The following is a 19082-nucleotide window of genomic DNA, read 5'->3' on the forward strand; positions in this document are numbered from 1 at the left end:
GCATTTTTTTGCACTATATTGGCACTTTGTTACACATGTTGTCACATGACATATATTTGATGCGAGTATACCGTATATACTCGAGTATAAGTCGTTCCGAGTATAAGTCGAGGCCCTAATTTACCACAAAAAAATGGGAAAAACGTATTGAGCCGAGTATAAGACGAGGGTGAGAAATGCACAGCTACTGTAAGTGGAAAAGAGGGTCAACAATGCCCATTTTCAGCCTCACTGTGCCCATTTGCATGCCTCACTGTGCCCATTTGCAGCCATAGGTCCCCCGAACTTCAAACTCGGTAGTTAAGGGTTTCTAGATGCCCCCTAGCTGCAGCCAAAATTTGGGGTCTCTGAACCCAAAGTGTCCCGAAATGATGGTGCTAGGAACCCCAAATTTGGTGTGCAAACCCAGTGGAACTAGCACCATAAAATATCCAAAGCTGGGGTTTCCAGCACCAAGTGGCTTTTCTGCAGCAAAAAATTTCATTTTCCGAACTGACTTTGGGGCCCTGTATCTCAGGGCCACTTGGTGCTAGGAACCCCAAATTTGGTGTGCAAACCCAGTGCAACTGGTACCATAACATATCTAAAGCTGGGGTTTCTAGCACCAAGTGGCCCCGAGATACAGGGCCCCAAAAATCGGTTCAGAAAATGTCAAGCACTTTTCTGCAGAAGAGAATTACATTTTCCGAACTGATTTTGGGGCCCCTTCTCTCGGGGCCACTTGGTGCTAGGAACTCCATCTTGGATATGTTGTGGTACCAGTTCGACTGGGTTTGCACACCAAATTTGGGGTTCCTAGCTCCAAGTGGCCCTGAGATACGGGGCCCCAAAGTTGGTTCGGAAAATGAAATTTTTTGCTGCAGAAAAGTGCTTGACTCGAGTATAAGTCGAGGGGGGCACTTTCAGCACAAAAAAATGTGCTGAAAAATTAGACTTATACTCGAGTATATACGGTATGTACATTTATGATTTAGAGAGGTAGTGCTAAGTATAATTTTTTGTTGTCACCTTTTCCCAACAGCAATTTTAAGATCTCTCCACAGGTGTTTAATGGGATTTAGATCTGGACTCATTGCTGGCCACTTTAGAACTCTCCAGCGCTTTGTTGCCATCCATTTCTGGGTGCTTTTTGACGTATGTTTGGGGTCATTGTCCTGCTGGAAGACCCAAGATCTCGAACGCAAACCCAGCTTTCTGACACTGGGCTCTACAGTGCGACCCAAAATCCTTTGGTAATCCTCAGATTTCATGATACCTTGCACACATTCAAGGCACCCAGTGCCAGAGGCAGCAAAACAACCCCAAAACATCATTGAACCTCCACCATATTTCACTGTAGGTACGGTGTTCTTTTCTTTGTAGGCCTCATTCCGTTTTCGGTGGAATGATTAAATGAATGATTTACCAAAAAGCTCTATCTTGGTCTCATCTGTCCACAAGATGTTTTCCCAGAAGGATTTTGGCTTACTCAAGTACATTTTGGCAAACTGTAGTCTTGCTTTTTTTGTCTCTGTGTCAGCAGTGGGGTCCTCCTGGGTCTCCTGCCATTTCATTTAATTTAAATGTCGATGGATAGTTCGTGCTGACACTGATGCTCCCTGAGCCTGCAGGACAGCTTGAATTTCTTTGGAACTTGTTTGGGGCTGCTTATCCACCATCCGGACTATCCTGCGTTGCAACATTTCATCAATTTTTCTCTTCCGTCCACGCCCAGAGAGATTAGCTACAGTGCCATGGGTTGCAAACTTCTTGATAATGTTGCACACTGTGGACAAAAGCAAATCTAGATCTCTGGAGATGGACTTGTAACCTTGAGATTGTTGATATTTTTCCACAATTTTGGTTCTCAAGTCCTCAGACAGTTCTCTTCTCCTCTTTCTGTTGTCCATGCTTAGTGTGGCACACAGACACACAATGCAAAGACTAAGTGAACTTCTCTCCTTTTTATCTGCTTTCAGGTGTGATTTTTATATTGCCCACACCTGTTACTTGCCCCAGGTGAGTTTAAAGGAGCATCACATGCTTGAAACAATCTTATTTATCCACAATTTTGAAAGTTTTGTGCGACATTATGTCCAATTTGCTTTTTTTCCTCCCTTTTTTTGTTTTGTTCCAATACACACAAAGGGAATAAACATGTGTATAGCAAACGTGTTACTGCAATACTTTTCTGTGAGAAAAATACTTGATTTTCTAAAAAAATTTCTGGGTCGCCAACAATTTCGTCCATGACTGTATGACTCGCAGTTGACCTGCTTCGGCAGGTTTTCCATTTCCATACAGTTGTATAGGTCTGGAAAAGTTTAAAGCAAACAAGAGCCCACTGACACAGGCTCTTAAAACGTATTTCCACTTTTGCAGTCAAATTTGAGACAACCTCACTGTATGTGTGTTATGTGTTCCCATTAACACAGCATAAAAGCACAGCAAAAAATAAAAATAAATATTTATTACATTTTAGGGATCTCCAAGCAGAAAGTCAAGACAGATTCTAAGAAATTCTGGAAAGTCTCACAGTGGCTCTGTCCCCACACAGAAAAACCTATACTTCACTACTACACATTGCAGGAGAACGCTTTCTACCTTTTTACGACAGTGTTCAAAATCTTAAAGCTGATAATAAAGAACTGCAAACATATTACAGACAAGGTTCATTATGTTAAACATTACTCCTCGGCCCCCTCCTAAACAGTATAAAGCAGGGAGAATATGTAAGGATGTTTAACCCTTTCATGATGGAGGGTAAAACAAATCTTAACCGAACAGAATTTTGCACTTTTGACACACGTTAGCAAAACTGTACATTTCGCAACTACCTCACACTACTTGTATTCAGGTGAATTATGCCTTGCTTTTTCTTTTTTTTTTTTAAGGACAAAATCCTACTTTCATTTGGTGGTAAATGGTAATTAATAGCGTCAGAATTTTATTTATTACCACCAAAGGATAACCCAAAATAAATTCTCCAGCTCCAGATGATCGCAGCAATAATACAGGTGTATATTATTTGTTGTTTGTACCCATAGTAGAGCCCAGAAACAACAGTGCCCATTTTGCTTGTTTTTAACCACTTCAAGCAAATCACCGTACCCATACGTCAGTACTTTGACGCTAAATACCATTGTTATGGCAGCAGCTAGCTGCCATAACCCTGGTATTTTCAGGAGTGGCGTGTTTCTCTTTAAGATAAAAGTAGTATCTGCAGCGGATTCGCCGCAAGATCACTTTTATCGGTGGCGGGACAGGTGCCAACCCCCCTCCCGCTGCGCTCTGGCCATCTCCGCCGCTTACCAGAGCCGTTGGTAGCGGCGGAGACGATCGCATTTGCTCCCCTCACTGCCTGGATGCCGACTGAGGGGAAGATGGCCCTGATCGGCTCCATAGCATTGGAGGGCGGAAGCGACGTCAAACATCACTTCTGCCCAATGCTCTTAAAGGAGAATTTTTTTTTTTTTAAATGACATTTTTTTTTTCTTGCATTTTAGTGTAAATATGAGATCTGAGGTCTTTTTGACCCCAGATCTCCTATTTAAGAGGTCCTGTCATGCTTTGTTTCTATTACAAGGGATGTTTACATTCCTTGTAATAGGAATAAAAGTGACCCAAAAATGTTTTTTTTTAAAAGACAGTGTCAAAATAAAAAGTAAAATAAATAAGAGAAAAAAAAATTTAAAGTGCCCCGTCCCGACGAGCTCAAGCACAGAAGCGAACGCATACGTGAGTAGCGCCTGCATATGAAAATGGTGTTCAAACCACACGTGAGGTATCGCCGCGATCGTTAGAGCGAGAGCAATAATTCTAGCCTTAGTCCTCCTTTGTAACTCAAAACTGGTAACCTGTAGAAATTTTTCAACATCGCCTATGGATTTTTAAGGGTAAAAGTTTGTTGTCATTCCACGAGCGGGCACAATTTTGAAGCTTGACATGTTGGGTATCAATTTACTCGGCTAACTTTACTGTTGTCTTATTTTTTAACAAGCGCTGTAAATACCTAATTTCAGCTGTCTTCAGGCCAGTCACGTTACATGCGGCCGCTTTACAGCTAGGATACATTGCGTCTGCGGAGGAGACGAGCGGCCGCGTGATCTCCCCGGCTGACGTCAGAGGGAGATCATGGCCCCTCCCTCAGAAGCAATGTATTGGAGCTGGAAAGTGGCCGCGAGTGATGTGACCTGCCTGAAGACAGCTGATATTAGGTATTTACAGCGCTCATTTTTTAAAATGAATGACACAGTGTCTAATGGAGTGGCTGGCATAGACTTGTATAGATGGGTTAACAAACCCTTTAAGTTATGCTATGCTAATGGCAACATGTAATAAATATAAACAAGGTATAATCTCAAATACACTTTAAAGTGGTTTTAAACCTCAGTCATGAAATGTGAACAAAGCACATATATCACTCTCCAAAGCGCTAAGTGTCGTTTCTCTCTGGTGCTTCATTCCTCTGTTATCAGCATAAGTCACTTCTTGTGACAAGGGAGGAAACTCAGCACACAGCTTGTCTATTCAGAACACAGCTCTGTATCCTTCCTTTGCTTCTGTTTGCTGTGTGATGGGGGGGTGTGTGCCTTTCCTCCAATCAGCTCTCACAAACTGTACCTGCAGTCCCCACCCTCCTTCTCTGTGATACTAACAGATGGAGAAGGATTTAAACACGATTCTAACCTTTTAAAAGGGGTGCGGGGAAGAGAAAACTGCAGATAAACAAGTAAAACTTATCTCTGTATATCATCCGAGTCACTGGGTATACGAGAGAGTTTACAACCACTTTAATGTTAATGTTTTGACGTTTTAATGTTTACTCTCCGATAGACCTGTGTATGTACAGAAAACAATAAAAAGCCAGCTAAGGTTCTAGCCTTCCCCTAATCTATCTACTCTAATAAAAAGCATTTTATTTCAGGTTCAGGTTTGTGTTGCTATTGCATTTTCCCTCACTTCCTGTGTTGTGAAACCATTTAAATCAGAACAGTAAATGGGGGGGAATTCATTCTAATAGAGCCCCAGATAGTAGTAAGACCCTGCTAGGGTTTTTTTTTTATTCTGCCCCACTGTCCTTAAAACCCCTTTCACACTGAGGCATTTTTCAGGAGCTACAGCGCTAAAAATAGCGCCTGTAAAGCGCCTGAAAAAAGCCTCAGCTGCAAACCCAGTGTGAAAGCCTGAGTGCTTTTTACACTGGGGCGCTGCGCTGGCAGGGCGTCACAAAAAGTCCTGCCAGCAGATTCTTTACAGCGGTGAATACACCGCTCCTGCCCATTGAAAACAACGGGGCAGTGCCATTATACCACCGGCAAAGCGTCGCTGCAGCGGCGTTTTGTGGGTGGATTTAACCCCTTTTCGGTCGCTAGCAGGGGGTTAAAACTGCCACGCTAGCGGCCAAATAGCACCGCTTTACTGCTAATGCCCGGGGCGGCTCAGTGTGAAAGAGGTCTAACACTAAAAAAAAAAAAAAAAAAAACTATGGCTGGATGTACACTTTTAATTTTTAACCATATACTTAACAGAAGGAAGTACTGATAGTAAGGAGAAAGGTTACTCACTTTAAAATCATCAGAGATGAGGAGTTTTGATGTACGTAAAAAGTTCAATATATAACGAAACATTTGGCCATCTCTATCGATAAAGTAATGCTGCTTTAAACTGTCCAAAACAATGGGCTCTGTTCCATCGAATAGCCTCCCGATTCTGCAGAGATAATAAAAATGTATTCAAATCAACCAAAACAATTATGTCTGCAGACAAAATTATGTGATAAAGCATTACAAAATACAAAAGAAAGGTGTATAATTATAAAGCAGTTAATGTGACATTCACCAAATATCCACTGCAGGTGAATCTTCCTGGTAAATGTATTTTAAATTACAATGAATGATTAACCATCTAGGAATATTTGGTAAATGTCACATTTACTGCTTTTAAATATGCCCCTAAATGTGCTAGATGGCAATCTTTCTAGCATACCAAGATAAAGCGGGAGAAAGGCATGCATGGCCAGCAAAGACATGAACCATCTTATACAAACTCATGACACCATTTCAGGCTCATTTGTCCACTGGGTGTCACTGTTCATGTAAGATCAATAGACTGAAGAAGAGAATGCACTAATATTGTATATTCACATAGAGAACATTTAACAGATCTGAAGATTAAGCAAGTTAAAGAAAGAAACAGGGTTCCGTTACAGAAAGTGCAAATATACCATTCTGACGTTTTATCTTAAAGTAGACCGGTTAATAAAATTCACTCATATGGATGATAACACAAAAAGCTTTCTTTCACTCATGGTTAGTGTTTGGCTGAAGCCATTTATTATCAATCAACTGTGTTTACTCTTTTTAAATCATAATCACAACAGAAACTACCCAAATGACACTGATCAAGAGTTTACATACCCCAGTTCTGAATACCGTGTATTGCCCCCTTTAACATCAATGACAGCTTGAAGTCTTTTGTGGTATTTGTGGATGAGGCTTCTCAGATGTTAAAGCTGCCCATTCCTCTTGGCAAAACGCCTCCAGTTCCTGTAAATTCTTGGGCGGTCTTCAATGAACTGCACATTTGAGATCTCCCCAGAGTGGCTCAATGATATTGAGGTCAGGAGACTGAGATGGCCACTCTAGAACCTTCACTTTATTCTGCTGTAGCCAATGACTGGTCGACTTGGCCTTGTGTTTTGATTATTGTCATTTTGGAATGTCCAAGTACGTCCCATGCACAGCTTCTTGGCTGATGAATGCAAATGTTCCTCCAGTATTTTTTGATAACATACTGCATTCATCTTGCCATCAATTTTGATCAAATTTACTGTGCCCTTGTAGCTCACACATCCCCAAAACATCAGCGATCCACCTCCGTGTTTCACAGTAGGAATGGTGTACCTTTCATCATAGGCCTTGTTGACTCCTCTCCAAATGAAGCATTTATGGTTGTGGCCAAAAATCTAAATTTTGGACTCATCACTCCAAATGACTTTGTGCCAGAAGGTTTGAGGCTTGTCTCTGTGCTGTTTGGCGTATTGAAAGCGGGATACTTCGTGGCATTTGCGTAGTAATGGCTTTCTTCTGGCGACTCGTCCATGCAGCCCATCTTTTTTCAAGTGCCTCCTTATTTAGCATCTTGAAACAGCCACACCACATGTTTTCAGAGAGTCCTGTATTTCACCTGAAGTTATTTGTTGGTTTTTCTTTACATCCCGAATAATTTTCCTTCCAGTTGTGGCTGAAATTTTACTTGGTCTACCTGACCGTGGTTTGGTTTCAACAGAATCCCCCATTTTCCACTTCTTGATTAGAGTTTGAACACTGCTGATTGGCATTCTCAATTCCTTGGATATCTTTTTATATCCCTATCCTGTTTTATACGGTTCAACTACCTTTTCCCGCAGATTCTTTGACAATTCTCAGACAATTCTCACCCCCCCCTTTTTTTTTCTTCCCCCTCACTTGTCGGGTTCTTTTTTCCCCCCTTCCTTCCTGTATCCTTCTTTTCAAGTTTCTTCTTCTCATCTATCCCTTTTTCTATTCCACCTGCTCAGTTCCATTAACATGCTCGCTGATACATAGATACTTTTGGACACCTCTTCATTTTGAACCTCTTCTCATTTAATATTCTTATTTACTTTTATATTACCAAATAAATATCCTTCAACCGCTGGTTGCTACTATCAGTTATAACAGCTAAATCTAACTAAAATTACACATACCATATTTATCAATCCCTATATATATTTTATATTTTCTATCCGTGCTTTTTTAACAAGCACTGACAGTGCTGTTACTTGATGTCCTGAATGTAGGTGCTGCTTGTTCGCCCTCATGCCCCTCACCAATCTTATGGAATTTTTCCATAATTGTAACTCTCCGCAAGTCTCGCAGTTGTGCTCGGCTTCCTCCAGTGATGTGTCGGCTAGCTGGCGACCCCTGCTGGTACCGACTAGTGGGAGTTTTAGAGGACCTCAGGTTCAGGAGAAATGGCTACATTATGGCTACATAAACATGCACTAATTACCATACAATGACATAAAGTAAAAATGTCTAAACTGTGACAGTGTGCCCCTTAGGGCAAGCAGCAGTGATGTGCAATACTAGAGTGTATGTTACGGAGTTTAAAGTGTATGTTCAATGTGTACATTCATTCCAGAGGGCAGTGTGCCCTTTAAAACAAGCACCAGCAGTAATGCGTACTCAAAAGTGGACTCAGTAAGTGCATACAGTCCAATAGCTGCTGTTTGTGGTGAAATGATCAAAGTGACATCTACTAAACTATCCGTAAACCAAACATGTATATATATATATATATATATATATATATATATATATATATATATATATATATATATATATATATATATATATAAAATCAGAATATGGACAATAAATTAAATTATATAAAAAATGAAATAAACTATAAATTAACTCATGTGACATATATATATATACCACAATCTGTATAGGTATATCAGGACCGAATGTGCATAGAGCTAAATAAACTCCCAGCTGGCGTTTCAGAGATGGACTCCTCCGTGCCTCATCACCATCAATATATGTTTTCCTCCATTGAAAAGAAACAGGGGACTTCCGTAGTGAAGTAAGTCCAGGTTTATTTAAAAATAGGCAGAGTCACGCTCACACGTCACACCCGGAAGCTCTAGTTGGAATGCAAGCTGGGACGCACGCCGCCCCTGGCTTCCCGGTCTCGTTCTTTGTGTAGCCGGGCTGTACTGGGTCAGCTGCTTATGGTTCTATGTATACTTTATAAATAAACCTGAACTTACTTCACTACGGAAGTCCCCCGTTTCTTTTCAATGGAGGAAAACATATATTGATGGTGATGAGGCACGGAAGAGTCCATCTCTGAAACGCCAGCTGGGAACCTCGAACCGGACTGCCGGGGCACACCCACGGAGGATCGGAGGTTAAGCCTGACATCCAAGGGAGCATCTACTCTAGGATACCCACTCTATGCCCATTACCCCTGCAGGGGTGACTGCTTCTGGTGAGTGGGGACACATTGGGGGAGCACTTGGAGTCACCACTGTTGATGAGCACAGAAGTCACCGCTGATTTCTATTATTTTTTATTATTTTTGATTTTTATTTTTTTTATTTTTTATTGGATTGCACAGAGACTTTGGTTTCTCACAGAGACTTTGATTTTTTAGAGACTTTGTCATTATATAAGAGTTTATTTAGCTCTATGCACATTCGGTCCTGATATACCTATACAGATTGTGGTATATATATGTCACGAGTTAATTTATAGTTTATTTCATTTTTTATATAATTTAATTTATTGTCCATTTTCTGATTATATATATATATATATATATATATATATATATATATATATATATATATATATATATATATATATATATATATATATATATATATATATATATATATACACGTTTGGTTTTTGGATAGTTTAGTAGATGTCACTTTGATCATTTCACCACAAACAGCAGCTATTGGACTGTATGCACTTACTGAGTCCACTTTTGAGTACGCATTACTGCTGGTGCTTGTTTTAAAGGGCACACTGCCCTCTGGAATGAATGTACACATTGAACATACACTCTAGTATTGCACATCACTGCTGCTTGCCCTAAGGGGCACACTGTCACAGTTTAGACATTTTTACTTTTTGTCATTGTATGGGAAATAGTGCATGTTTATGATTATCGTCACGCATATTTATAAGTTGTAACCACACTGGGATTTGCACTATTTATGTTTATTCATTTTTGTATTGGAATTAGGTATTTAACCATAGATTTTAATAGGGTAGCGCCATTTCCCCATTTTTTTATATATACCTAAATAGTCCCAATTGGGAACTAATTAGGGGCAGGCTGCAACCCTTTAATTCCTGAGCGCGGACTCGTAATTTATAACAACTATTCTTGTAAATATGTCTCAAAAAAGTTCATTAATCTCATATCCTGTGATATCATTCTTCCATCGCTTTGCTGCCTAGAAAACCCTTTCCCATTTAGGGGACATTTTTCCTCTTTTTTTTGACAATAATCGGGGTGTGCAGCATTCCCCTCTTTTCCCAAGTGTTTCCCTGTTTCTTCTTTGACAATTCTTTTGCTTTCATCATGACTCAGAATCCAGAAACGTCAGTGCAGCACTGGATGAAAGATGCAAGGGTATGTCAGGAGTCCAGAAACCTATTGACCTTTTATACACACACACTAATTACAAGCAAACAGATCACAGGTGAGGATGGTTACTTTTAATAGCCATTCAAACCCCTTTGTGTCAACTTGTGTGCATATTATCAGGCCAAAATCAACAGGGTATGTAAACTTTTGATCAGGGTCATTTGGGTAATTTCTGTTGCGATTATGATTTAAAAAGAGTAAACACAGTTGATTTATAATAAATGGCTTCAGCCAAACACTAACCAGTGAAAGAAAAGTTTTTGTGTTGTTATTAATATTCTCTGAAAAATGGCCAATAAATCATAAATTCTGCCAGGGTATGTAAACTTATAAGCACAACTGTATAATATAAATATATATATATATTTCCGCTCCGGAGCTCGTTCAGACAAGGCTGCACTGACCACTGGGGACAAGGTTGCACTGACCACTGGGGACAAGGCTGCACTGACCACTGGGGACAAGGCTGCACTGGGGACAAGGCTGCACTGGGGCAAGGCTGCACTGGGGACAAGGCTGCACTGACCACTGGGGACAAGGCTGCACTGGGGACAAAGCTGCACTGGGGGCAAAGCTGCACTGACAATGCTGCACTGACAAGGCTGCACTGGGGCAAAGCTGCACTGACAAGGCTGCACTGACAAGGCTGCAGATGGACACTGATAAGGCTGCATTGATGGGCATTTAAATGTAAGTTTTTTTTCCTTAAACTTCCCTCCTAAAAGTTATTTTCCTTAAAATTCCCTCCTAAACTTGGGGTGCGTGTTATACGCCGGCGCGTGTTATACGCCGATAAATACGATATATATATATATATATATATATATATATATATATATATACACACACACACACACACACACAGTATCTCACAAGAGTGAGTACACCCCTCACATTTTTGTAAATATGTTATATCTTTTCATGTGACAACCCTGAAGAAATTACACTTTGCTACAATGTAAAGTAGTGAGTTTACAGCTTGAAAGTGTCCAAATTGGGCCCAAGTAGCCATTTTCCCTTCCCGTTGTCATGCGACTCCTTATTGTTACAAGGTCAAGACCATATAGCAGTTTAACAGGACAGGTTCCACTCAGAACAGGCCTCGCCATGGTCGACCAAAGAAGTTGAGTGCACGTGCTCAGCGTCATATCCAGAGGTTGTCTTTGGGAAATAGATGTATAAGTGCTGCCAGCATTGTTGCAGAGGTTGAAGGGGTGGGGGGTAAGCCTGTCAGTGCTCAGACCATACGATGGACACACTGCATCAAATTGGTCTGCATGGCTGTCATCCCAGATAGAAGCCTCTTCTAAAGATGATGCACAAGAAAAGTCTACAGTTTGCTGAAGACGAGCAGACTAAGGATATGGATTGCCGGAATCATGCCCTGTGGTCTGATGAGACCAAGATAAACTTATTTGATTCAGATGGTGTCAATAGTATGTGGCGGCAACCAGGTGAGGAGGACAAAGACAAGTGTGTCTTGCCTACAGTCAAGCATGGTGGTGGGAGTGTCATGGTCTGGGGCTGCATGAGTGCTGCTGGCACTGGGGAGCTACAGTGCATTGAGGGAACCATGACCACATGTACTGTGATATATTGAAGCAGAGCATGATCCCCTCCCTTCAGAGACTGGGCCGCAGGGCAGTATTCCAACATGGTAACAACCCCAAACACACCTCCAAGATGACCACTGCCTTGCTAAAGAAGCTGAGGGTAAAGGTAATGGGCTGACCAAGTATGTCTCCAGACCTAAACCCTATTGAGCATCTGTAGGGCATCCTCAAACGGAAGGTGGAGGAGCGCAAGGTCTCCAATGTCCACCAGCTCTGTGATGTCGTCATGGAGGAGTGGAAGAGGACTCCAGTGGCAACCTATAAACCTCTGTGAACTCCATGCCCAAGAGGGTTAAAGCAGTGCTGGAAAACAATTGGTGGGCACACAAAATATTGACACTTTGGGCCCAATTTGGACATTTTCACTTAGGGGTGTACTCACTTTTGTTGCCAGCGGTTTAGACTTTATTGGCTGTGTGTTGAGTTATTTTGAGGGGACAGCAAATTTACACTGTTATACAAGATGTACACTCACTACTTTATATTGTAGCAAAGTGTAATTTCTTTAGTGTTGTCACATGAAAAGATATAATAAAATATTTACAAAAATGTGAGGGGTGTATTCACTTTTGTAAGATACTGTATATGTATTTATTCATACACACACACACACACACACACATACATTTGGGTCCAAATATATTTGGACACGGGCACAATTTTCATACTTTTTGGCTCTGTATGCCACCAGAATAAAATTAAATGAAACAATCCAAATGAATTTGAAGTGCAGACTTTCAGCTTTAATTCAAGAGGTGGAATATAAATATCAAGTACAAATTTTATGAACTGCAACCATTTTGTATACAAAGTCCCCCCATTTTCAGGGGCTCAAATGTAATTGAACAAATGAATATAATCATAAATAAAATGTTCGTTTTTTAAATTTTGTTAAGAATTCTTTACTGGCAACGACTGTCTGAAGTCTGGAAGTCTTTCTGATGCTTTGCCAGGCTCTAACTGCATCGGTCTTCAGTTGTTCTTTGCTGGTGGACCTTTCTGCCTTTAGTTTGTCTTCAGCAAGCTGTTGCAAGCCTTCTCCACACTTTTTTCTTAGTTTCATCCAATCCCAGGAATGCTTTTCCAGAACCGGTCTGGCTTTTTTAGATGTTTTTTTGGCAAAGTCTAATCTGGATTTTCTATTCTTCAGGCTTATGAACAGCTTGCACCTTGTGGTGAACCCTCTATATTTGCTTCCATGAAGTCTTCTCTTGATTGTAGACTGACAATGATACGCTCACCTCCTGGAGAGTGTCCTTCACTTGTCTGGATCTTGTGAATGTGTTTTTCGTTACCATAGAGAGAATCCTGCAATCATCCGCCACTGTTGTCTTCCTTGGACGTCCAGGCCTTTTTATGTTGCTGAGCTCACCAGTGCATTATTTCCTCAGAATGTACCAAGCTGTTGATTTGGCCACTCCTAATGTTGCTGCTATCTCATTTTTGAAGCCTTACAATGGCCTGTTTCACTTGCATGGACAGCTCCTTTGAACGCATGAGGTAGGTTCAAAGCAATGGATTCCAAATGCAAATACCACCATTGGAATCATATCCAGACCTTTTGCCTGCTTAATTGATGAAGAAATAACGAAGGAGTATCCCACACCTGGCCATGAAACAGCTTTTGATTCAATAGTCCAATTACTTTTGGTCTCTTGAAAAAGGGGGGGGGGGGGGCTATTCTTAAGAGCTGTAATTCCTAAAACCTTCCTCTGATTTGGAGAATGTGCATTTTCAGCCCATATCCATTATATAACTATAGCTTGAATAGGTTTTGGTAAATACCTGAAAAAAACTAAAATTGCACCTGTGTCCAAATATATATGGACCTAACTGTATACGCATATACACAAACAAGGGGCGTTCAAGTCAAACGGAGACTTAATTTTACAGGTATAAAAAGGGTTGCTAGTGTCCTATTACTGACAGGCGGCGCAGATGTCGCGGGTCAGTCCAGAGACCATTAATCAAGATGACAGACAACAGTGTTAGTGCATGCATGAAACAGCTTGTAGTGATAAAAGTTTCTGGTGAATGAAAGACGTAAAACCCACAGATATCTACAGAAGACTTTAAGCACAGTACGTTCGTGAGGCAGCCACAGTAAGACATTTTCAATGGTGTAAACGTTTCAAAGATGGCCGTACGTCAGTCAGTGACGATCCCAGCCATGGTGGTTCCCAGCCCAGAGCAGTCATTCCTGTGAACATTCAGCGTGTGAAACGCCTGATCCTGGATAATCAACACATAACCTGTCGTGAATCTGCACAAGAGAAATCTTTTTGTGGGAATGGTGAAAACAATCAATCATTCATGAACATTTGCATATTTTCGAAAAGTTAGTGCACGCTGGGTACCAAGACAGCTTTCTGTTTTTTGACTAGCACAGAAGAGTTGAAGTCTGCACTGCGTTGAAAGAGCATTTTGACAGGGAAGTCCAGGAATTTCTGGCTTGCATCATTACATGTGATGAAACCTGGGCACATAATTTCACGTTGGAATTAAAAGGAGCATCAAAGCAGTGGAAGTATGCAGAATCACCACCACCAAAAAGTGTTCCTCGGAGGTCAGCATTTCAGCACTGATGATGAAGTGAAGCAGGCGGTCCTAGGATGATTCAGGCGTACTGACAAATCTTTGTATGCTGAAGCTTTCCAGGCATTAAATGCTGGGATTAGTGTATAAATGTAGTAGGGGAGTATGTCAAAAAATAAATTTCTACTTCTTGAAATTTGTTCTTTTATTACATAAACTAAAAAGTCCCGGTTTGACTTGAATGCCCCTTGTGTGTGTGTGTATAATCTATTTTGAAGTGTAGAAGAGAACCGCACACAGCTTTCAATCTAGTGACAGCAAACAGGTCCTCCCACCGACCTTGTATATATAAGAATAAAGTTCCAGAGGTTGCTGCACTTAAAAATTGTTGCTTTATTCCATCGAATCTTTGGAAAAAGATTACAAAGTAAGTAGAATCTTTCCAGACAAAATGGTTGCAATCATCTGTTCAGACATACGTTTCGGGCTGATTTGTTCGCACCCTTCCTTAGATCAGTCAGTGTTCTGACTGATCTAAGGAAGGGCGCGAACAAATCAACCCGAAACGTATGTCTGAACAGATGATTGTAACCATTTTGTCTGGAATGATTCTACTTACTTTGTAATCTTTTTCCAAAGATTCGATGGAATAAAGCAACAATTTTTAAGTGCAGCAACCTCTGGAACTTTATTAAACATGACACACTAATAAGACTATTTACTTCAAGCAGAACATTTTCAAATATGCACTTAAATTTCCTTAATTCTTTTGTTTCCCCTAATAATACTTAATTATTATGTGCAGATATAAAAAATGCTTGATAAAATCTGTGGGTTAAGATTTTTTTTTAATGCAAGAAAAAAGTCACATCCATACCAAACACACAGAAGCTGCATTTTGCCTAAGGAAATGCTGCCAAAAGAAAAAGTGTCCATAAATGCAGAATGTGTAATTCAATATTGACATTCAGATTATTAGAGGGCTGTCACTTTACAAAGGTATATGTACCTCAAACCAAGAACATGGAGAGTAGGCAGGCTCTGGGTTGATTCCAGTGTAAAGTGAAAATTGTTATTATAATAAATGTTCAATGTAGCATTCCTTTATTTATATTCTTCTCTACATTCACACACAGACCAGGCTGTCAGGCAAAAGTGACAACAAGCTATGACAGTGCTAGGGTTGCTTATTTTCAGTGTATTCTGGCCACAAAATCAATCAAAGGCAATTTGCAGACTGATTTTACAAGACTGTAAAGACACCTAAATTGGCTGTAAATGTTGATTATTTGAGCCATCCTAAACCAGATATCATGCATCGTTATTACAGAAAGCTAAACAAGAACTTATAATATAGAACTTAATAAAGGTGCAGTTAATTTACAGTCTTCTTTTCACATTGTCAGTTGAGCATCACAACACTCCACATGGATTTTTTTTTAACAGGAGAGAAATGTACTGCAAAATAATGTAGCATAAGGTAAAACTATTTTTTTGGCCTTGCGCTATAAAATGGGTCCTCATATTCTTCATAAACAGATAAGCAAACCAAAACCTACACCGTGTAGACACTGCAATTACAGGATTGTACCTGCAATATCTCACGGAGATGAAAGTGTATCCTTAGACAATAGGATGGGGCAAAGTGACCAGTCGACATGCCACACACTCCCTGAATTTCCAAAAATGCCATCTAAATCCCTTCATACCGTGCAACAGAGATGTTCTTGCTAACACTTCACATTACTGTGATTAATACAGGCCATGTTAATGACTTGTAGATTTTACTAAGCAATGTCATTGCGGGCACTCAGGTTGGCAAATATCATTAATACATGGCTAGACACAGCATGCCTTTCTACACCAACCAAGCAATGTTGTTCTCTGCGTCTGAACAAAAGTAGTGTGTACAGGGCTGCAAAATACTGAAACTTTCTTGGTTCAGGCCAGAAAGCATGAGATGTCACTTCTGACTTTTATAGAGTTTCTCCAAGTAAAAACAAACATGTAATAGAACATGTATTAAACACTGATACCTAATGCCTAGTACACACAATGTTCTCCTTGTGGGGGGGAGCCATCCCTGTCAAAACACAGTGATTACTGCTAGCGGCTATAATAGCCACTTGTACTAATCAAATGTAAAAATCGGACAGGCTGGTTATACACAGGTTGATTAATTGATCATTTTGGGTGCATTCAGCCTGCCCATATATGGTTCGAATCTCAGCTAGTCCCTGTTGAACCAGCCAAGATTCAAACCATCTATTGCTGGCTTAAGCAGATTAAATTCGCATCATCACAGAGTGGTACTGTGGATACGAGAAATAGGTACATATATGCCATGTCCCGATATATTTGAATTCGGAAGAGAAATTTGGATGATGGACTTTATAGGTACAACACTAACTATGTAGTTTAAAAAGTATATAATTTTATTATTTACAAAAACATATTGGAAACAATATTAAAATCATTGACTATTCACATTTCCTTGAAACATATAAGACACCGCCTATAGATCAAAGGTAATAGACTACTTAGTAATGAAAAACAGCCAAGATTCAAACCATCTATGGCTGGCTTAAGCCATTGTTTTCTTCAATTATCCCTTTACATGAATCTGTTAATTCTGTAAGCTCCCGGATGAAGATTGAATTTCTGGTGCAGTTCCAACACCGCATGCTGGTCACTGTTGAAGCTGATCAAACGATGCTTCTCCAAGGCCCCTTACACACAAGGCGGGCTCCATTGCAGTCCGCCTGCTCAGCGGGGAATTTGTCCGCTGATTCCCGCTAAGCAGGCAGATGTGGCTGGTCCACTCCTTTTATGCAGAGCAGACACAGACACAGCCCACTCTCCTCTATGGGCTGTCAGATGTAAATCCCCATGCTTCCGTTTTAGCGGATAGGATCAGACATTGGCAGGTGTCAACAGACACATGTCCATTGACACCCTTTAACCCCTTTCACTGCCAGGACCGTACGGACCTACTGCACTGCTTCCAGCTGGCCCCCACCCCTAGTACCCCCTCCCTGCGCCCACCTAGGACCTGCCAATTAAATCCTCCCCCCGCCATCACTGATCCGTGGTGACTCTGCAATATCGACATTCCTTCTCTGCCGGCAATTGCATGGGAGCCACAGCCTAAAGGGTTACTGCATGCCACTGAGGCTCCCCCAGTACCAGCCGATTACCACCCTCTGCCAGCCCTGATCTGCTGTGGCTCCCAGCTGTTGTGACCACACCCTTTGGTGCCCCTTTCCACAGCCTCCCCATGCAGTGCTGCTGGCTGGCTTTCCCTCCCCCTGCTCCCGCCGGCTGCAGCTGCTGCCTCAGAGATCGGTGGGTCCGGTAACTGTCAGAACAGGGAGCGGGTGTTTAAGATGCGTTTACCAGCCCCTTTTCTTTCCTGAATGAACAAAGTGTGATTGAAAGTGATCACTCTTCATCCCAGATACATAGTAAACAGTGTTTGTGAATGAATAGGAGTCTCTGTACAAACTCCCCTCTCTTCATCTACAGGGCAACTCAGGCTGCAGAGAATGGGACTGTCTTTAGTCCCTTACTTTGTCTCAAAAAAGAGGCATAAGGGGTCTGTTTAGACCCCTGGTGTTCCTGCCCAATAAAAAAATAAAAAAAATAAAAAAAAAGTAAAAAGGTGTACCTGTAAATTTAAAAAATGTAAAAAAATAAAATAAACCTAGTAAAGGGTAGACATGCATCTAAATCTCCCTTGCCTCTGAAGCCCAATCTGCATTCGGAATCACGCTCCAGAGGCTACTGATAGGGTGAGGAAGCAAATCAATGCCTCCTCACTGGCTGTTTTAACTTCATTTTTGCTGACAAATGCACAGCACTCAAAGGGCGTATGCTTTAGTACATCCCATGTAAAAGAGGCCTTAGTAGGAATTTAGCAAGAGTTGTGTAAGTTATGCTGTGTTTGTGTGCAAATAGGTATTTTAGAGGGGTTTTTTTTGTGAAAATAGCAATTTGATAAACATTTGCGCAATAGTGCATGGCCTTAAAAATCAGTAGGGCCTTCTTTTTATTCTACTGGTCATGTGCTTTCAGAAAATATATGGTTTGGGGGGTCTTTTACAAGATCCGTGTCAGGGCTGGGCTCAGCCCTTCCTTCTCTGAGCTGGCCAATCAGCTGTCGGCTAATTGCCAGCTCCTATCTCTCCACATTGACTCACCTGTTGATGATATCCTGCTCGTCAGTCCTGCCTACTTACGCCGTCCAGCCCAGATGATCTCTGCCTTCTCCTTGGTCACATCTCTAGAGACGCTCTCCTGTGTTCCTGTTAACCACTTCCGGACCGCCGAACGCCGATATACGTCCTTACTTTTAGGACAGATATCGTTGTTATGGCAGCAGTTGGCTGCCATAACCCTGGTATCCTCGTGTTCGGCCGGCGGCCCGCTACAAGATAAATGTGGTCTCTGCGGCAGATTCGCCGCAAGATCACTTTTATCAGCAGCGGGAGAGGGCCCGCCCTCCCGCCACACTCCGTTGTCCTCTGCCGCTTACAGCGGCGGAGGTGATCTGGTCCTCTCTGTGGCTGGGCATGGAGACGAGTGAGGGGAAAATGGCCCCCACCCGTCTCCATGACATTGCAGGGCGGAAGTGACGTCAAAACCTCACTTCCGCCCATAGCTCTTAAAGGGCCATTTTTTTTTAAATCATTTTTTTAAATGACAATTTTTTTTTTATTGCATTTTAGTGTAAATATGAGATCTGAGGCCTTTTTGACCCCA

The 19082-nt window shown here is 41.3% G+C and overlaps 1 protein-coding gene across 3 annotated transcripts in view; it reads right to left on the minus strand.

Annotated features, from left to right (window-relative positions):
• The window catches only part of KCTD1 (potassium channel tetramerization domain containing 1), a 218793-nt gene that overhangs the window by 12545 nt on the left and 187166 nt on the right, over window positions 1-19082 (minus strand). For all 3 annotated transcript variants that reach the window (XM_073631507.1, XM_073631508.1, XM_073631506.1), the window contains exon 3: window positions 5547-5691. In XM_073631507.1, the coding sequence (XP_073487608.1) occupies window positions 5547-5691 (145 nt within the window). The remainder of the gene's footprint in view (window positions 1-5546; window positions 5692-19082) is intronic.

The sequence above is a fragment of the Aquarana catesbeiana genome, linkage group LG05 (assembly GCF_042186555.1).
Source record: "Aquarana catesbeiana isolate 2022-GZ linkage group LG05, ASM4218655v1, whole genome shotgun sequence".
Classification (NCBI taxonomy): domain Eukaryota; kingdom Metazoa; phylum Chordata; class Amphibia; order Anura; family Ranidae; genus Aquarana; species Aquarana catesbeiana.